Source organism: Branchiostoma lanceolatum, chromosome 7 (assembly GCF_035083965.1).
Source record: "Branchiostoma lanceolatum isolate klBraLanc5 chromosome 7, klBraLanc5.hap2, whole genome shotgun sequence".
Lineage (NCBI taxonomy): Eukaryota > Metazoa > Chordata > Leptocardii > Amphioxiformes > Branchiostomatidae > Branchiostoma > Branchiostoma lanceolatum.
Window position 1 is genome coordinate 4,910,350 of NC_089728.1, and position 18,253 is coordinate 4,928,602.

The 18,253-nt window shown below is 41.9% G+C and overlaps 2 protein-coding genes across 4 annotated transcripts in view; one reads left to right on the top strand and one right to left on the bottom strand.

The window, feature by feature from the left end:
• Window positions 1-6,431, bottom strand: part of LOC136438784 (putative methyltransferase DDB_G0268948) — an 11,467-nt gene extending 5,036 nt beyond the window's left edge. The window contains exons 1-5 of one of the 2 annotated variants that reach the window (XM_066433726.1): window positions 5,967-6,431; window positions 5,120-5,232; window positions 3,383-3,525; window positions 1,803-1,969; window positions 1,326-1,536 (exon numbers count right to left, since the gene is read on the bottom strand). In XM_066433726.1, the coding sequence (XP_066289823.1) occupies window positions 1,326-1,536; window positions 1,803-1,969; window positions 3,383-3,525; window positions 5,120-5,210 (612 nt within the window). In that variant the 5' untranslated portion in view covers window positions 5,211-5,232; window positions 5,967-6,431. Of the gene's footprint in view, window positions 1-1,325; window positions 1,537-1,802; window positions 1,970-3,382; window positions 3,526-5,119; window positions 5,233-5,682; window positions 5,736-5,966 lie in introns of those variants that run through there. The other variant, XM_066433728.1, reaches the window with a different exon arrangement.
• A 990-nt stretch (window positions 6,432-7,421) lies between these two features.
• LOC136438785 ((3R)-3-hydroxyacyl-CoA dehydrogenase-like) lies at window positions 7,422-17,950 on the top strand. 2 transcript variants are annotated; one of them, XM_066433730.1, is made up of 9 exons: window positions 7,422-7,588; window positions 10,557-10,726; window positions 11,045-11,194; window positions 12,054-12,149; window positions 13,037-13,122; window positions 15,522-15,621; window positions 16,128-16,176; window positions 16,970-17,044; window positions 17,623-17,950. In XM_066433730.1, exons 1-9 carry the CDS (start codon window positions 7,537-7,539, stop codon window positions 17,634-17,636), a joined length of 792 nt encoding a protein of 263 aa, XP_066289827.1. In that variant the 5' UTR covers window positions 7,422-7,536; the 3' UTR covers window positions 17,637-17,950. The 2 variants fall into 2 exon arrangements, with proteins under 2 accessions (XP_066289827.1, XP_066289826.1); XM_066433729.1 differs by lacking the exon at window positions 7,422-7,588 and adding an exon at window positions 9,321-9,429.
• Window positions 17,951-18,253: the final 303 nt, after the last annotated feature.

An 18,253-nucleotide genomic window follows, 5' to 3' on the forward strand; every position in this document is an offset into this window, starting at 1 on the left:
TACTTCCATTGAAGAAAGGTGGCAGTACTCCTCCCCGAGAACCATTAGATTATCATTAGTGGTAACAATTTTATTGCCCCGGATCACACCGGCAAGTGTAGCGGCTTTCACGGGGCCGCGCCGGTCCCCCGCTGACTGCCCTATTCATGCGACAGGCTGATCTCACGCCGGCATGAACATTGATAGCATCATAACGTCAATTTCCATTGGATACCTCACAAGAAAATTGAGAAAATACACTAGTGTATGAACAAGGCATATAAATAGATGTGTATTGCGTATCAACTTGAAACGCATCAATTATGCAATTATATCAGGAATCGTTATAAAATGAATTACAAACGGGAACATGTACCTTACGTTTACATGCGGTTAACGCATGCCTCCGCTCGCTGTGTTCAGATTGGAAGAGAAGTTTTCAACAACAACAGCGAAATTGGTGATGAAGCTCTACTAACAGAGGCTTGAAAATTCCCAAATGGCACCAGAGGATAGTACAGTTTTTTGTGTGATTCGGTCTTTGATGGTTCTTTTATGGTAAAAGAGTTCAGTCACGATAGGCAAATCATTTGCTGACGGACATCGTAGCGATCTTCCAACATGGCGCCCCGTGATTGTTTTGCATACACATGTGGGTGGTTTAGAGTCTTTTATGAGATTCTACGATTTCCTCACACTACAACATTGCATTTCCGCAGTGGGTAGTCAAAATTTGACTAGGCCGGAAGTTCTGTGGCGCAGGGGGAGGGAATCCCGTGCCTGGCCGGGCACGCTTCGCACCTACTTATAAAACGCTTGTAATGTGTTGCAGCGATTAGTTTTATTAGGCTTTGATCAGTCCGTCTGCCGGCAGAGGTTGGGTTTATAGAGAAAAAAAAAAAATGAAAAAGTAGAAAGGCCGACAAAAACGCCTAAAACACGTCAAAAACCTGCCGGAACCCATCCTCTGCTCGGAGAGTAGGATTTTGGGCCTCCTAGCGGCTTGTTGCGATACTGCACTTGAACTTCTGCTTTTGATCTCTAGTGTTCTGGACAAGCCATGGTCGTGGTTTTTGAGTGGTGCCTGGTGAAAAGCTCTTGGGGCAGAAAATGCAGGTTTGAGTGGTGTATGTTTGGGACCCCTATCGGTTTTTTTGGAGCTGCAGGAGAAGGTTTTGTTTCAGACTTTGAAAGAAAAGAACTCAAGAATGGTTAATGGGTGGTCATTATTTTTAATGTATAGATAAATCGAATGATGATTTGAATAGAAATGTACCGAATATGCAAATCAGAATCCAATTTGCATCATTAATGAAAAATTATCCCCACCCCCCACTCATTGTTACCTGCCATACTATCCTGTTCAGTTCATCAGTGCAGTCCTCGTAGTGAAGGTAGCTCATCCCATAGCAGTACACCGCCAGGCAGCCGAGCGGTTTGAGGACACGGTTTACTTCCTTGTGGAATTTCGGAAAGTCAAACCAATGGGCAGCTGTAGCACAGGTGACGAGGTCAATGCTGCCGTCTGGGAAAGGCATATTCTCTGCTCGTCCAACCCTGTATAAAGGTACGTAATGCTTGAGAAGATTCAACGTGACTTCTTGGGATACCTCAGTACAGAAGGATATGAGCTCCCCATCACGAACGGCATGGGTAACTTGAAATCATTGTATGTCCTTTTGCAGTATCCCTTCTTAGAAGCTGCAATTTGCAACCTTGCTGTCGTAACGCTATCGCACGACTTATGTGAGCAGGTCCCTACAGGAAACGCTCAAAATACAATCAGTTCCAAATACCCTTGTCTTTGTGATAAAGACACTCACGTGTATTGGACATTGCTGTATTTGCTGTTAGCGGCTGCCTGTGCAATTTGTGTAGCACTGATGTCAATCCCCGTGACTCGCTGGAAGAGTGGCGCCAGGATCTCTGTAGTCTGACCTGTTCCACACCCGAGATCAACGGCATGGTGCAGCGATGTAGACTTCGAATTCTGCACGATGAAAAAAAGTGGGATGCAAGAATCAGACTGAAAATGACAATTAATCTGGAGATTGTTGCGCATCCATCACTTTTTTTTCTTTCCTTCATATGATTTTGTAGTACCATACATGTTTCAATCTGCCAAATCAGAACTATAGTGCACATCACCTTATCATTGAGAAAGGGCGGTACATGTATATGAAATTACGTGTGGCAAAGGGATGTAGAAATACTGCGCGTCAAAAGCAATTGAATAAGAAATACACTTGATCCCGAAATGTTCCTTTGGCGGCCAATCAAAAATAGTCACCAAAAACTATCCCCTCATTTTTCCACGTTTGCCGACGAAAAGCAAGTACTCCTCAAGTCAGAGAACTCACACATTACAAAAATGGGTGCTTTCTCTTTTACTGCCTCCAAAAATCAAGTCAAACCAAACCAAGGTAAACTCCTCGTTTCTTCTATCTTGGTATTGTTTATTAGTCTTCAGCAATATTTGCAATAATGGTGTTCATCACAATTAGCAAAAGTACGTAATAGACCCGTTCCAGGTAGTTGCAAATCTCAAGCTCACACATTTTAACATCTGGAACTTTCTGAGTCCTAAACAAGTTACAAGCAAAAGTTTGAAGACCTCATACCTCTATGAAATATTTTGAGCTGAAATAAGCATGATCTGTTTATAAATGAAGGCTTCTCCACCAACATTACATATGTTATACATGTATGTGTGAAAGTCCTTTCTATTGCAAAATACTATGTTTACATTTCATCATAAATCATGCAAATGATTTGCACATTGTTAACTGAAGGGACTACCATGATGATTGATGAATAAATAAATAAACATTTCACTATATATCAAGTGATATACATCTTCAACAAACTTACACATGTTACAAGTATGTGATTTCCACCACATACCACAAAGGAATTATTCTCCTTGAAACAGTGTGACAAAAATGCCGTTCCAGTCCCAGAACAAGCTGCTAGGGGGCCCAAACCTACACCACTTCTTCCTCACATCACAGGCTATCTGCCACCAAAAAATACCATAAACGTCCAGGACAAAAGATACGAAAAACGGAAGTTCTGCTGCAGTACCAAAGTCACCTAAAATCTACCTTGACCTTTGTCTTTCCAACACCTACCTGCATACCAAATATCATCGCAATCCATCCAGCATGTCCAGAGGCTCTTGAGTTATGCTGACTACAAAATACGGAAATACAAACACATACAAACACACACACACACACACACACACACACACACAGACGAAAACCATGCCTCCATGTTCATGTCGGTAACAAAAAGATTGAAGAAAGACTGATTGCAGCTGCAGAGTGTCCAGACTATTGCAGCAGCATAATACAGTGGACCACTACTACTACTAACAAAAAAAACGAAACTTCAGAATTACCTTTTCGATAACAAAGGAGACCGCTTTGTTAACAATTTCTGGACTCCACTTGGGACGGAACTTGTGATACAGCTTAGCGTGATCAGCTGCTTCGAACATACGGTTGGACATCGTCCACCGGGCGCTGCCATTATGCTCATCCACTGACGTGACAGAAAACATCTGTTGTCTGGTCACTCAGGCTATAGTGGTTGGTACGAGGTGTGATCAATAAGTCCTCGGTCTCACACAGAAATAAGGTTCACAACTCAACTTTTTGGGCATCATTATGTAGTATCACATCTTTTAGGAATATCCACCAAACTTCAAATCATTACTTTGCAGACGACACTCAGTAACATTAGGTGAGGTAGAAGTATAAAAACATGGACAATTGAGCTGTGACCTGAGGTGTGCAGGTCAGCTTGCTCTGCTGAAAGTCGGATACCCACTTCTTTTTAGTTGAAATAAGAAGGGAATCTTTATCAAACATTTTGACAATGGCTTTGAAGATTTTATGCCGATTCATGGCATGAAGAACTCGACCCACACTACTCTGATCACAGTGCACCATTGTTTTTCTCGTCACTTACCTAATAGTTTTCAAATGGGCGTCGACTAAAAGTATTGGCCACAATAATTTGAAATTTAGTGGATATTGCTTAAAGATGTCAAACTACATAATCATCTCCCAAAATTTGACTAGTGGACCTTATTTCTGGGTGAGGCCGAGGACTTATTGATCACCCCTCGTACTGTCGGTGTTCCTTAAAGGTTTCAAGTCAAAGAGAACAAGTAGATACAGCGCTTTTAGCCTCCTTCGCAGGCTTCCTATAACGGTGGCGTATATATTAGAGGGGGGCGACGCGATTTCTTTCACGGGCCAAGGTCCTCTAATGCCGGAAAAGGACATTTGCTGCCAAGGGAGTTATGTACCCGAGGGACGACCGCCTTTGGATAGGATGACGGTCACCCCTCGGCTACATAACTCCCTCGGCGGCGAAACTCTCTTGCGTGCGCCCCCCCCCCTCCCCCAATATATACGCCGCCGTTCTAGGAAGTCTGCGAAGGAGGCTAAGAATAATGAGCGTTGCATATGATTTTTTGGCAGGCAAATCTATGTGGAAAATATACAGGACATTATCCATACATTCGTGAACAAGACCTTATACAATGTACGTGCCGCTAATGCTAGACGACGTCGCCGCATTAGGTAACCTTTTATTACCTTCGCCGAGAAGGTTATGCTTCGGTTACGGCAGATATGGGCTAGCGGTTTTAAAAAAGCATTACCGCCGCTAGGAGCTAGCGAATTCCCGGGGACAAGGCACAAACGTGTCGACGCAGTTTGTACAGCAGGGTCCATGCCTCCCAAGCAGGGACCTCTCTAGAATCGATCAAATGTTGACATATCCCGAGTTAGTAAGACTTGTACAATTGTTTCATTATTTAAGGTAAAAGGTACGGACGGTGTTTGTACGTTGACTTCCTTACTTGTTAGGTAACGTTACGTACGTTCAAGGATCAATTAGTAGTAAGACGCCAGGTAAACCATTTTTCAACTTGACCTTCGTTTCCACAACCGCTACTCACCTACCAAAAATCATGAAGATCCATCAAAGGTTTCTCGAGTTATGCTCTTGACATACATACAGACCCAGCCAACAACTGGCGTATCGAAAATATTACCTTCTCGGCAAAGGTTATAATCGCCATTACATACTATGGGCAATTGAACAGAAAACACTTCGTTTTTACCTTGTGTTAGTTGATTGATCCCGTGAGCCCTGTTGGCTGCAGCAAGGTCTGAGAGTCGCAGCAGGCCTGCAATGTTCCGACGCACAATCATCCCGCTGTCAGAAAAATCCACGCTATAGAAACGCAAAGGAAAAATATGGGCCATAAATTACAGAATAATCGCCTAAAATGCTTCGATCATAGAGACGGACATGTATGTATGTTGCAATTAGAATTAGAAGTGACCTTGGCATCATGTTGACATTTAGCTTCCAAGCAACCTTGTCTTGCCAATATTCCAAAATGGAGTGCGATTGTCTTTGCGATGCCATACGTTTGGCATACTAAGTAAGTTGGGTGCGTCTTGAATACGCTCGGCATACGTAATGCATACCCAGCGAGAAAAATAGTGTTGCGCCCTACATACGAAAATCATACGCAACTCCTAAGCATAGGATGCGCTGAATTCATTATTCGTTCCTAGGTGTGCGTCACACATAACTCAATGCAATCGAAAAATTTGGAAATTTTACAATAATATTTATAATATATATATATATAAAGAAAACAGCACAAAACCCCACCTTGTTAAAACCCAATCCTGATACCAACTGATGCTATCTGTGCGCGGACTACGTGTGCTACGTGTACTACGTGTACTATGTGTACGTGTATTATATTAGAGAACAGTACTAGTATGATTATCGGGAGTCATCCTTCAGCGGACCAAGTACGCAATTTGGTGTTCCAAAACAAAACAAAACAACAGCGATTCAACAAAAACTCGGTGGCCTATAGCCCATGCTCCAACTTAACTTCAGAAACAAAACAGTTACAGCTTCAGGGATAGAAAAACCATGTAACGTACCGTCTGTCCCCGAACACCACAACAGTCTGCCGGTCCTCCAACAGCGTAGCTCAATTCGGCACACACACGTCACACCCAAATCCCACATTCTCCTATAAGTAAGTTAATTACAAAGGGATTGTACGATACTTAGCGCGGGGTGGAGGTCTCTTCCTTGAATTACGGCGAGGACCAATTTGATCGGTCAACCTCGGCTAGTACGGCGAGGTCAATTACCTGCACAAGGCAGGGCCAAGGGCTATTGGTGGTGTTTGATTTCACTCATCACAATATATTGTTGTTTTCATAAATCTCCAACATTGATATGAAATCAGCGGTTTCACCCGGAAATAACCATGATTTTCTTTTCATCAAAACTGTTTTCCAGGAGATACCTCTGGCTTTCTCTCGATCCACTGTGGCGCCAGGGCTACTTAATAATGTGCCAAAATTTTCGTTGATCTTTTGTCCGTTGGCCTTTTATGATAGCCAACTGAGAAGCCTGTCTGACCTATTTATCAGCCCAAGGACATGTCACATGACCTATCTATTAGCGCAAGGACACAAAATAATTTCCTAACCTAGTTCTACGAGCTTCACGACCCCATACCTTCGCCGACTGGCTATCCTTTTTAAGTGGCATATCATAAACGTATCCAATTTATTGTGCAAATAACCTCATTTGCATTGATTATGTCAGTTGATTATCTTCTGTACCCAAATAACACAAGTTGTTCAAAGTCTTATCTTAGCAAAGAAGGCTATTGTATAATTTCCTCCTAGATTATGTAAATGACGAGTCCATCCAATCATTCTCGAGTTATCGTGTTTACAGACAGACACACACACGAACGCTGGGCAAAACCCTCGGGGGCAGGGTGGTTCAACCGGTATGCCTAAACACCTCACCCGAAGTCACACGAACTCATCCGAGTCTAAAATGCAGCGTACACGGGGCAAGGGCTTTATGTGATGCTCTGGATACATTGTCTATGTAATTATGAATAAAATATATGCAGCACATCTTAAGTATTTACTAGTTTTTGCATGTTACCGCTCTCGTTCCAAGATGAGAAGGAATGTCCGCGCACCATATTGGATTCTCATTGTTGGGGTCCATTTAGGTCCTCCAATACATTTTTATAGTTTGACAGACGACAGGGCAATAAGACAGTGGATGCTGTTTTGGTTATAGATTCTAGTGTAGCAAAATTGCATCGCACTCAACTCATAATAATTGTGCACAATGTGTTTTTCAGCCGCAAATACAGTCACGTATATGTTATCATGGAAACTAGCAGAGGAACATACAACAATTGGTAACATGCTTAAAAAATAAAGTCTTGCTGCATGTGTTTTTATTCACAACTGCATATACAATGTATCTAGAGCGTCACATAAAGTAGTTTCCCCATGTTAACTGCATATTTGACTCGGATGAGTTCGGGTGAGTTCGGATGAGTTCGGGTGAGGTGTTTAGGCATACCCTGGTTCAACTGGTCGTGCAGGCCCCAACAGCAGTGTGAAGCCCGCTGCTTGGAGGCTAAAGCTTGCTGTTGACGACTCAAGAACGCACTATCAAAACTTAAGAATGGCAGAAGGAAAGGAAGGGCGGCTGGCCGGGCGACTGGCCCTTGTGACTGGTAAGAAGAATTTTATTCCCCCCCCCCCTGGTTACCAGACTACAGCACCTAAACGTTTGCTTCGACTGATTGTAATCCTTAAGCAGATGTGATAATCACTGTAGAATTTCCAAGCCAGCTTCAACGATACCTGGATTGCAACATATCCTTTAAGTACATTCTGGTGAAAAGCGACCTGGGCCATATAAACACCCTTCTGAATATGCAGTAATGAACATTGAACCACCAAGGACATTAGGGGAGACGCAACAGTTAGAGCCTGCGCCTAGACCCCACAGTGAAGGCTTTATACCATTGAAAATTCTTTTTTGGTGTTTTTGTTTTGTGTGAAATCTGGGCAGTATAGGAGTGGCTGTGGTAGGATAGATTCTGTATTTGCTAAATCAGTTCAAATAAATGGTCTGTCTCTATCTTGTGGGTTTTGGGGCCCCCATAATATAGTGGGATGGTACGGCGAGGGCAATGACCTGCACAAGGCAGGGCCAAGGGCTATTGGTGGTGTTTGATTTCACTCATCACAATATATTGTTGTTTTCATAAATCTCCAACATTGATATGAAATCAGCGGTTTCACCCGGAAATAACCATCATTTCCTTTTCATCAAAACTGATTTCCAGGAGATACCTCTGGCTTTCTCTCGCTCCACTGCGGCACCAGGGTTACTTGATAATGTGCCACAATTTTCGTTGATCTTTTGTCCGTTGGCCTTTTATGATAGCCAACTGAGAAGCCCGCCTGACCTATTTATCAGCCCATGACCTATCTATTAGCGTAAGGACCGTGACAAAATAATGTCCTAACCTAGTTCTACGAGCTTCACGACCCCATACCTTCGCCGACTGGTGTTATCCTTTTTAAGTGGCATATCATAAACGTATCCAATTTATTGTGCAAATAACCTCATTTGCATTGATTATGTCAGTTGATTATCTTCTGTACCCAAATAACACAAGTTGTTCAAAGTCTTATCTTAGCAAAGAAGGCTATTGTATAATTTCCTCGTAGATTATGTAAATGACGAGTCCATCCAATCATTCTCGAGTTATCGTGTTTACAGACACACACACACGAACGCTGGGCAAAACCCTCGGGGGCAGGGTGGTTCAACCGGTACCGGTATGCCTAAACACCTCACCCGAAGTCACACGAACTCATCCGAGTCTAAAATGCAGCGTACACGGGGCAAGGGCTTTATGTGATGCTCTGGATACATTGTCTATGTAATTATGAATAAAATATATGCAGCAAATCTTAAGTATTTACTAGTTTTTGCATGCTACCGCTCTCGTTCCAAGATGAGAAGGAATGTCCGCGCACCATATTGGATTCTCATTGTTGGGGTCCATTTAGGTCCTCCAATACATTTTTATAGTTTGACAGACGACAGGGCAATAAGACAGTGGATGCTGTTTTGGTTATAGATTCTAGTGTAGAAAAATTGCATCGCACTCAACTCATAATAATTGTGCACAATGTGTTTTTCAGCCGCAAATACAATCACGTATATGTTATTATGGAAACTAGCAGAGAAACATACAACAACTGGTAACATACTTAGAAAATAAAGTCTTGCTGCATATGTTTTTATTCACAATTGCATAGACAATGTATCATAGAGCGTCACATAAAGTAGTTTCCCCATATAAACTGCATATTTGACTCGGATGGGTTCGGGTGAGTTCGGATGAGTTCGGGCGAGGTGTTTAGGCATACCCTGGTTCAACTGGTCGTGCAGGCCCCAACAGCAGCTGTTGACGACTCAAGAACGCACTATCAAAACTTAAGAGTATGGCAGAAGGGAAGGAAGGGCGGCTGGCCGGGCGACTGGCTCTTGTGACTGGTAAGAAGAATTCTACCCCCCCCCCCCGTGACCAGACTACAGCACCTAAACGTTTGCTTCGATTGACTATGATCCTTAAGCAGATGTGATAATCACTGTAGAATTTCCAGGCCAGCTTCAACGATACCTGGATTGCAACATATCCTGCTGGTACATTCTGGTGCAGGCCATCGCGGGCAGGAACAACTACTTTAGGCTCTCGTTCTTCCCTCGGACCATCAAAGAGTGGAACGAACTTGAGCCTGGTGTGGCGGAGGCAGGGTCCCTCTCCCAGTTCAAAACCGAACTGGGGAAGACCCTGCTGCATTGAACCACCCCTACACGTCCTTGTATATATGTAAATACATGTATTACTAACTCACTAAATTCACTTGTCCTGTCATTTGCACTCACAAATTCAGTTGTTTATGTTCCTTAGCGCCTCTCCTTTATTTTCCCTTCGTTTTACTTGTTCCGGACACTTGTATTGTATCTAACCCATGCGCAACTGCTGATAATCTCAGATATGAGGCTAAGCAGTAAAGAAGAAGAAGAAAGCGAACTGGGCCATATAAACACCCTTCTGAATATGCATTAATGACACGGTGAAGAGTTTAAACCATTGAAAATCCTTTTTTGGTGGAATTTCTTATTGTTAAATCTGGGCATTATAGGAGTGGCTGTGGTAGAATAGACTCTGTATTTGCTGAATCAGTTCAAATAAATGGTCTGTCTCTATCCCATAATATAGTGGAATGGTCTTCAACTGGGTGTCTGAAGCCTGTAGGCTCTGATTAGGGGGGGGGGGGGTATCTGCAGACTAGCCGTATAGAATTTGTCACGAATGCATATGATGACAGTTGACATCGCAGGTTAGCATTTGAGGGTAAGTTATTGTAGTCTGATGTTTTGATTCCTGAGATAATGACACCTTCTTTTTCTTCACTTCCCCATAGGGCTACATGCATTACTGGCATTTATTGTAACTGTTTAGTCTCCCCATTTCAATTTACCAAGGAGGTTAAAATAAGTTTTGTGATTGATTGATTGATTGGTTTGTTGGTTTGTTGGTTTGTTGGTTTGTTGGTTTGTTGGTTGATTCATTGGTTGATTGGTTGATTGATTGATTGATTATTTGTTGTTTCCAGGGGGTGGGAGTGGTATAGGCCGAGCCGTCTGCCTGGCCTTCGCCAGGGAAGGGGCCAAGGTCGTCGTTGCTGACATCAACAGCAGCGCCGCCAAGGAGACTTTGTCGTTACTGCAGGGCGATCCCACAAATCACCGGGAGTGTGAAGTTGATGTGATGTCTTCAGATGCGGTAAGAAACGTTTGTGGGGAGGGGTGGGGGTAGCTGGGGAGTGTAATAGAAATCCATCTAGTACCACAAAAGATTTGAATTGACGTGTGTAATCTGTTATTCTATCTCTTTGAAAAAATATCATAATATTTCAAACGTTATCTGTACATGCGCATTTACATGTATTTTAGTTTTTAGAATTAAAGGAAATTATGAAAATTGTTGATTGCATATTTACACCATTCCACCAAGCACTTGTATCTTGTATCCCTTTCCCCGATCAAATCATGAATCATACAAAGAAGAGCGTTTTCAGCTTTTCTATTTAACCCCTTTTAGATCCAAGAGATGTTTGAAGCCGTCTGCAGTGATTACAAGATGCCACCCAGTATCGTCGCAGCTATCGCAGGCGGGACTCCCCTGGGGGTTGGGAATATACTGGACATGTCGGAGAAGTCATTCAACCTCACGGTGGATCTAAATCTTAAGGTTTGGCTGCTAACATGGATCCGCACACTGCTAAAAGGCTAACATTACCTTTTAGTTCCACTGAAGATATTTACAGTAGCTCAACCTACGAATCTTCAAAGCTGTATTGGGCGAAGTTTGAAAAACATTGAACAAAGTTCTCAGGCGAGACAATATAGGGCGGGTAAGCGAAGTTGAAAGTAAGCGTTATTCACAATAAAAGGAATTTCTACTGCAGTACCAAGGACACATGCCAGGGGCCCCGAACTTAGGAACATTAACCATCGTCTTCCAAAGACCTAACCACATATCAAATGTCATCACAATTTATTTATATTTATTTATTTATTAAGCTTCACAGAATAAAATTCTGAGAGGTGTTGGCAACAGGATCGATGCATCCTTTACAAGGCCAACACCTCCAGAGTACATTTAAAAACAAATAAAGAATCATCACTAATATCACAATACATACAAGAAATGACAATAATAACAATAATAACAATAAAATGACAATAATGGTGGTACATGTAATGACAAATATATTGAAAATCCATCCAGTAGTTCTGAAGTTATGCTGACTACAGCTATATCCGGAAACGCAAACAGGCAGACAGTCGCAAATCAGGACAAATATAGAGAGCGTAGGCCACCGTGTGGCCATATGAGGAAATGTATAGTTTTCTCTGCTTCATTTGAATCAAAAACAATAGTTGATGACAACAATTCAGTTAGTTCTTGATTTTTTATATGATATTGTAAATTGTCACCTATATGAAAAAAAATATGACACTACAGTACTGAAGCTGTAGCTGTAGCTGTAGCTGTAGCAGAAATGTTCATATCGGTCATCGAAATCATATTTCTCCTAACTCGGCAGGGGACGTTCCTGATGGTGAAAGCTGCTGCAGATGCAATGGTTAAGAACAAGGTTAACAACGGCTCCATCATCACTATATCCAGCAGGGTAGCGGAGGTATGAATGGATTATTGTTCTGATTAAGAAAAGCAGCACATGATGTTGTGTCATTGACTCTGAACCTGCTTTAGCACACTGAAGTAGTCGCTTGGCACCCAAGTCCTTATTGTTTGCAGAGTTAGGCAGCATGGAGAAGGTTAAAACACAGTCCTACAAACTAGCAGGGTCTGCAAGATAACTCTCATGCTCACATGCGCTGTCAGGCCCACCACTTGTATGCCCCTGGCGTACCGGCCTGCGTGTGTGTGTGTGTGGGGGGGGGGGGGTGCTAATCAATCACATTGCCTCTATGCTGTGACAGTGAATGGCTAGCGATTGGATGCTAACCCAGCGGGATGGGCGCAAGGCAAACCGGTTCTCCAGGTATTCTCCAAGTAGAGGTTTCGATCTGGGGTTCGGAGTGGGAGTGGCCGGGATTTTAATCGCAAGAAACCCCACTCATACACTCATAACCCCCCTGGAGGGAGGGAAGCGTTAAAAATCCCGGCTACTCCTAGCTCTCCGATCAAAACCTCTGCTTGGAGAATATACCCCAGGGCCGCTGTTAGATGGGTACATAGTGGTCTGGCAGCTGGAGGGAACGTTCCTTCTTTGTTTTGTTGATGATCTTTAATAAAGCCCCCCTCTCACTAGACCCGCGGCACGCTGGCGGCGTCGCTGCGGCCGATCGAATTGACAAAGCACTCAACGAATTTCATCGACCAAAAACTAATTTTTGTAAGCTTTGTGCATTTTGTTGTCTTTTTAGTCATACTTGTACGTTTTGAATGATATTCCCGTTATAAATTCAAGGGTAACACAGATCCAGTTTAGGCCGCAGCGACGCCGCCAGCGTGCCGCGGGGGGGGGGGGGTTTAACCTGTTTCATTGACATTTTGTTTCAGACGCCTAGAGCGGGGTGGTCCAGCTACGTGGCGGCGAAGGCGGGCGTGCAGCAATTTACCAAAGTAGCCGCGATAGAACTGGCTGAGTAAGTAACAAACATCTACACAACAATTTGTTTTACATTGTCTAGAACTTGTTGAAATTTTGATCAAATTTGATAACCGTTATCCTTGGTTATCTCCATGAAAAAAGGCTTTTTCATGGAGATACTGTTTTGCTTGCGTTTGGTGTTTGTGTGTATGTATGTGTCACCGGAAGCTTAAAGTCACCATAACTGTAGAACCTGTACATGGATTGTAATGATTTTTGGTATGTGGGTGGGTATTAGTAGTAGAAAGGTCAAGGTCGATTTTGGGCCCCCTGGCATGTGTGACTGGAACTGCAATGGCGTATTTGTTAAAATCTTCAATGTAGAAGAACTGAAGAGTGGATCGACAGATCGTCATGTTCTTTGGTACACAGGTAGGTTAGACCAAGTTGTACACACTTAAGTGCAAACTATGCAAATGAGACCGAATTTGCATAAGTAAGGAGGTAAATCGTTTGCATGGGTGTCGTCGGATGCTTAAAGTCAGCATAACTGTAGAACGTGTAGATGGATTGTAATGATATTTGGTATGTGGGTATGCGCTGGGAGGAGAATGGTCAAGGTCGATTTTGGGCCCCCTGGTTTGTGTCCCTGGAACTGCAATGGCCTATTTGTAAAAATGTTCTAAAGAGGTATAACTGAAGAGAGGAACAACAGATTTTCATGTTATTTGGTACGCAGGTAGGTTGGACAGAGATGTACACACTGAAGTGCAAATCATGCGAAGTTAGTGTGTTTGCGTGTGTGTGCGCGTGTGTGTATGTTTGTGTCACCGTGTGTGTATGTATGTGTCACCGGACGCTTAAAATCAGCATAACTGAAGAACGTGTGGATGGATTGAAATGATATTTGGTATGTGGGTACGTAGGTGCTGGGAGGAGAAAGGTCAAGGTCGATTTTGGGCCCCCTGGTATGTGTCACTGGAACTGCAATGGCGTGTTTGTAAATATTTTGCAAGGAGAATAACTGAAGAAAGGAGCGACAGATTTTCATGTTATTTGATATGCAGGTAGGTTGGACAGAGCTAGAGATGTACAAACTGAAGTGCTAATTATGCAAATTCATACTGAATTTGCATAAGTAATGAGGAATATCTACTCTATTGTGGGCTTTGAGGTCGCACCATCTGTTGGTCTCTTATCTAGGTCAGTAGCTATCTATAGCCACTTCTCCCCTTGCCCGGCCAGTGTAGGTCATACCATTGAGCGATATAGAATGGGGGGAACTGGTTTAATAAAAAAACAAAGCTTCATGGAGATTTTGGGTCCTAAGACTCTTGTTGATATTGTTTCTTGCCATATTCATTTGCCACTGATCAGTTACTATTGGTTCTTTTTGTTATCTATGTTCTAATAGTTTTGTTGATATGGACTGTTTGATTTCAATGTTCTGTAATCTTTGGTTGATATTGATTTTCTTATAATTATTTGCCCATGATACTGTTATCTTTATTTTTATAGATATTACTTATATCTACACAGTAGCTCATTTCTGTTTCCACCTTTACTTATTGTTTTGGATCCGTGGCTTATCTTATATTCCAGTAATTTGTTTTCTCTGTTTGCTATTATGTGTTGTTTCATTTTGTGAAATGCAATAAAAAAAGTAAAAAAACAACAACATCCACACAACGTCAGAGGGTAAATAGTTAATAAGTTGATTTGCACATTTACCCGGAAAGAGACTTGAAAGTCTATATCAACATGTTGAAGTCCCAAACTACGAAAGTTTTGAGTGTCGCTATGTTTATCACGAGAGCCAAAAATTTTACATTATGTAATTACCAGACTTGACAAATATATAAATTCGGGGTATATAATACAGTACAGTTTGAACTATAGAGCAGGTTGTTCACAGCTCGAGTCATTATCGTGTTCGTTTGGCACAGTATGATAATGGACCGTTCCAGTCGAACACCATAAGCCCCGCCCCCTGTTCTATTTCGAACACCTCAGTATAATAATTCATCGTCGTTCTTATATATCGCCCAATGGAAATTGAAAATGAATTTCACTTTGTCGTGGAAATGCTCTAGATATGATGTTTTACGCAATAAGTTATTCACATTTCTCAAAACAAGTACAACAAGTTTTAAGAGTCTCGATGTTACAGACAGTTTTGAATATATATTTGAATGCAACAATCCCCACAATGCAAAAATAGGTAAATATTTAAACGACTGCTTTATCATTAGAAAAAATACCGAAACCAATGATTAGCCCCACTCGATCATAACACCATATCAAAAACGTATGCTAACCCTTAATGCATTGTGTAAGTAATTAGGATGTTAAGTTTTATTCTATACTTCTATTTTGTATTATGTTTAAGAATTCTTGCCATACGTTGTACCGTGTACAATTGTCGTGCGATAGAGTTCTTCTTCTATATTACAGCCATGGCATCCGATGTAATACTGTTCTTCCGGGTGCAACCCTGACCCCTTTGCTGGAAAGCCATTTGGGAGGCGCACTTCAGAACCAATACGGAACGGCGGTAAGTTGGAACATCGTCAGCGGTCGCCGGTCGTCGTTATCATCATTGACCTGACCTTTAGCGGGGTCGTGTGGTGTAACGGCAGGGTTTTCGGCCCAGAACCCAAGGCTCCCGGGTTCGAATCCCCTGACGCCACCGATCTTGTGCCTTAGGAAAAAAGGCACTTTACACGACTTTCCCCACTCCAGCCAAGTGAAAAAACGGCTACATTATGTGTGTGGGTCACGACATCAGCAATAGCTGCCTGTGTCTCACGTGTATTGCACCGTTGCAATTCTAATGAAATACAATAGAAAATCAAATCAAATCATTGACCTGGTGTCAACGATATCTGCAATCACAGTTACAGTGTCTTTCTGTGTTTAGTAACGATTCACTTATATTCTATCCTCTGTCTCTCGATTTTTTTTGGTGAACCGATTTGTTCATCAGAGTTTTACAAATTAGTTATATTTTTTCAATCCTAGTAGTTTTACTTCTCTTCCATCCATTTTCTCCAAATGCAGAAAGGCGCGTTCGCCGGGATACCTTTGGGTCGTTTGGCCAAGGCAAACGGTAAGTTTGTTTATTTTACAAGTCTTGAAGTATCTTCACCTTTTGACACTGGAGGGTCCGAAAATCTTTCCCTAATAGATTCTTTTTTTCAAAAGAAGAAATTTCTTTATCTATACATATAACAGATGTAAGATATTATAAGGAGCAGCTTTTGTTCAACGAAGAACGATCGTTGATGGTAAATAATGTCGATGGTGGAGCGGCCCTGCTACATCTGCGTTTTACGTGACGTCATAGGGCCACTAACATGGAGGCGGAAGCAGCTATTTGCATTTCACAGAACCGTACTTTAAGCGTTTTCGAACTTCTAGAGATCGTCTATATAATACTCTGTCAAATGATATATTTTAAAGAAGAAAATACCTTAAGAATACGTGTTAAAGTATTGTCGTTTAAATGAAAAAATGCCTTATTTTATACAATACTCTTGAGGTACAATCCATTGAAATTCAAATCGAGGACACCAACATGGCTGTCAGCACCTGCGCGCCCGCTTCATTGAAATGAAAAGTGAGTGAAAACAATCTATTTACAGCGTATTTCACACTACAGATTGGAATCCAGTTGGATCTGGAATCCCTCTAGTATAGATTATCCTATATTCCAATATTCAAATCCCAGTTCAGAAGTAGAATTCCATGGAATTCCAATCTCTACTAGTAGGATCTGGAATCTGGGATCCTATTATTCCAGATCCTACTGGATTCCAATCTGTACTGTGACATATGTATACAACAAATTGCAAGCGTCATACGAGTCGTTGTATGTTTGTCTTAACTTCTATTTCAAATAGAAATCGCCAACGTCATCACTTTTCTGGCATCGGATGAGAGCAGCTATGTGAGTGGAGCGTCCATAAAGGTGTCAGGTTAGTAGACTTCGCCAGAGGGCGCTTCTCCTGTTAGAGTCAACATTCTACGGGGGAAATCTTACTATGTATGCTTCATTATTGGCACAACCAAAGTACAGTGGCTTTTCTAAGGTCTCCACAGCTGCAAACACGTAAGAGTATCTGCAGGACATAGTGTATGTATCAATCATCATGTATGGCCTGTACCAAGGAGGTTATATAGCCTTGCTTGTACTGCAGTATGTAATCTGAATGATTTAGATTGTATGTTGTTGCATTGTTTCTATTTCTAAAAGATTAAGTTAAAGTTAAAGTGACCCGGGCGTCTTGAAAAGACGCATAGGGGTGGCGCCCATCTCCATCTCTATAGCCCTTGGGCCACACATTTGTGCAAGTCACTACAGCAGGGGGCTGGACCGCTGTGTGTTTAACTTCCAGATTAGTCTACATTAATTCTTCATCAAAGCATCAAATTCACATAGCAGCAAATGAATGAGTCGACATCAAACCATTGTGGTTGACACATACACCTGGGCAAAGTAAACGGCGTATCATTCTCACACCCTGTTTTGTGAAACTTTTTTTTTACTTTTCAGGAGGGCTGCAGTAAGTAATGCACGTCATTTGTGGAGTTAGGAAGGCACCTAACATACTTGGAGAGTGAGGTTTGGGATGAGGCATTTAAGTATAGAATTAGGCATGAGAAAAGTTTTGGAGTTAATGTGAGCACGGAGATCTCCGATTAGATTCTTACTTCTGCCATCCGATATTGCTGTATCGCTCAGGCCACTCTGTCACATACGTTGTAACGTTACGTCGTAGAAAAGATTAGAGTGACAACAAAATGAAAGCATTCTTTGGACAGACGAGGATGTGTCATACAAAATTCAGCAGTCAAGTGAACGAATAATTTCATTGTCAGTGGTAGGCTTTGTCATTGAAAATAGTACGACAAAATCGTTGACGTATGTGACATCAACTTGCTTATTTGAATGATTAGTTAGGAATTTCTATTATTATTATTTTGTAGTCAATTTGTAGAATTTCATATTTGTCATATATGTATGTGGAGATTGACCATCGTGCTTACGCAATCTAGGTAATAATTTCCATATATTTCTTGTTAAAAATTATTAGCGACGATATGGGGTTATGGAACTCTAGTTTTTAGTTGGTGTGCGTTGGCGATGAATTTTCGTAGTCTTTATAAACTAACTAACAGTAGCA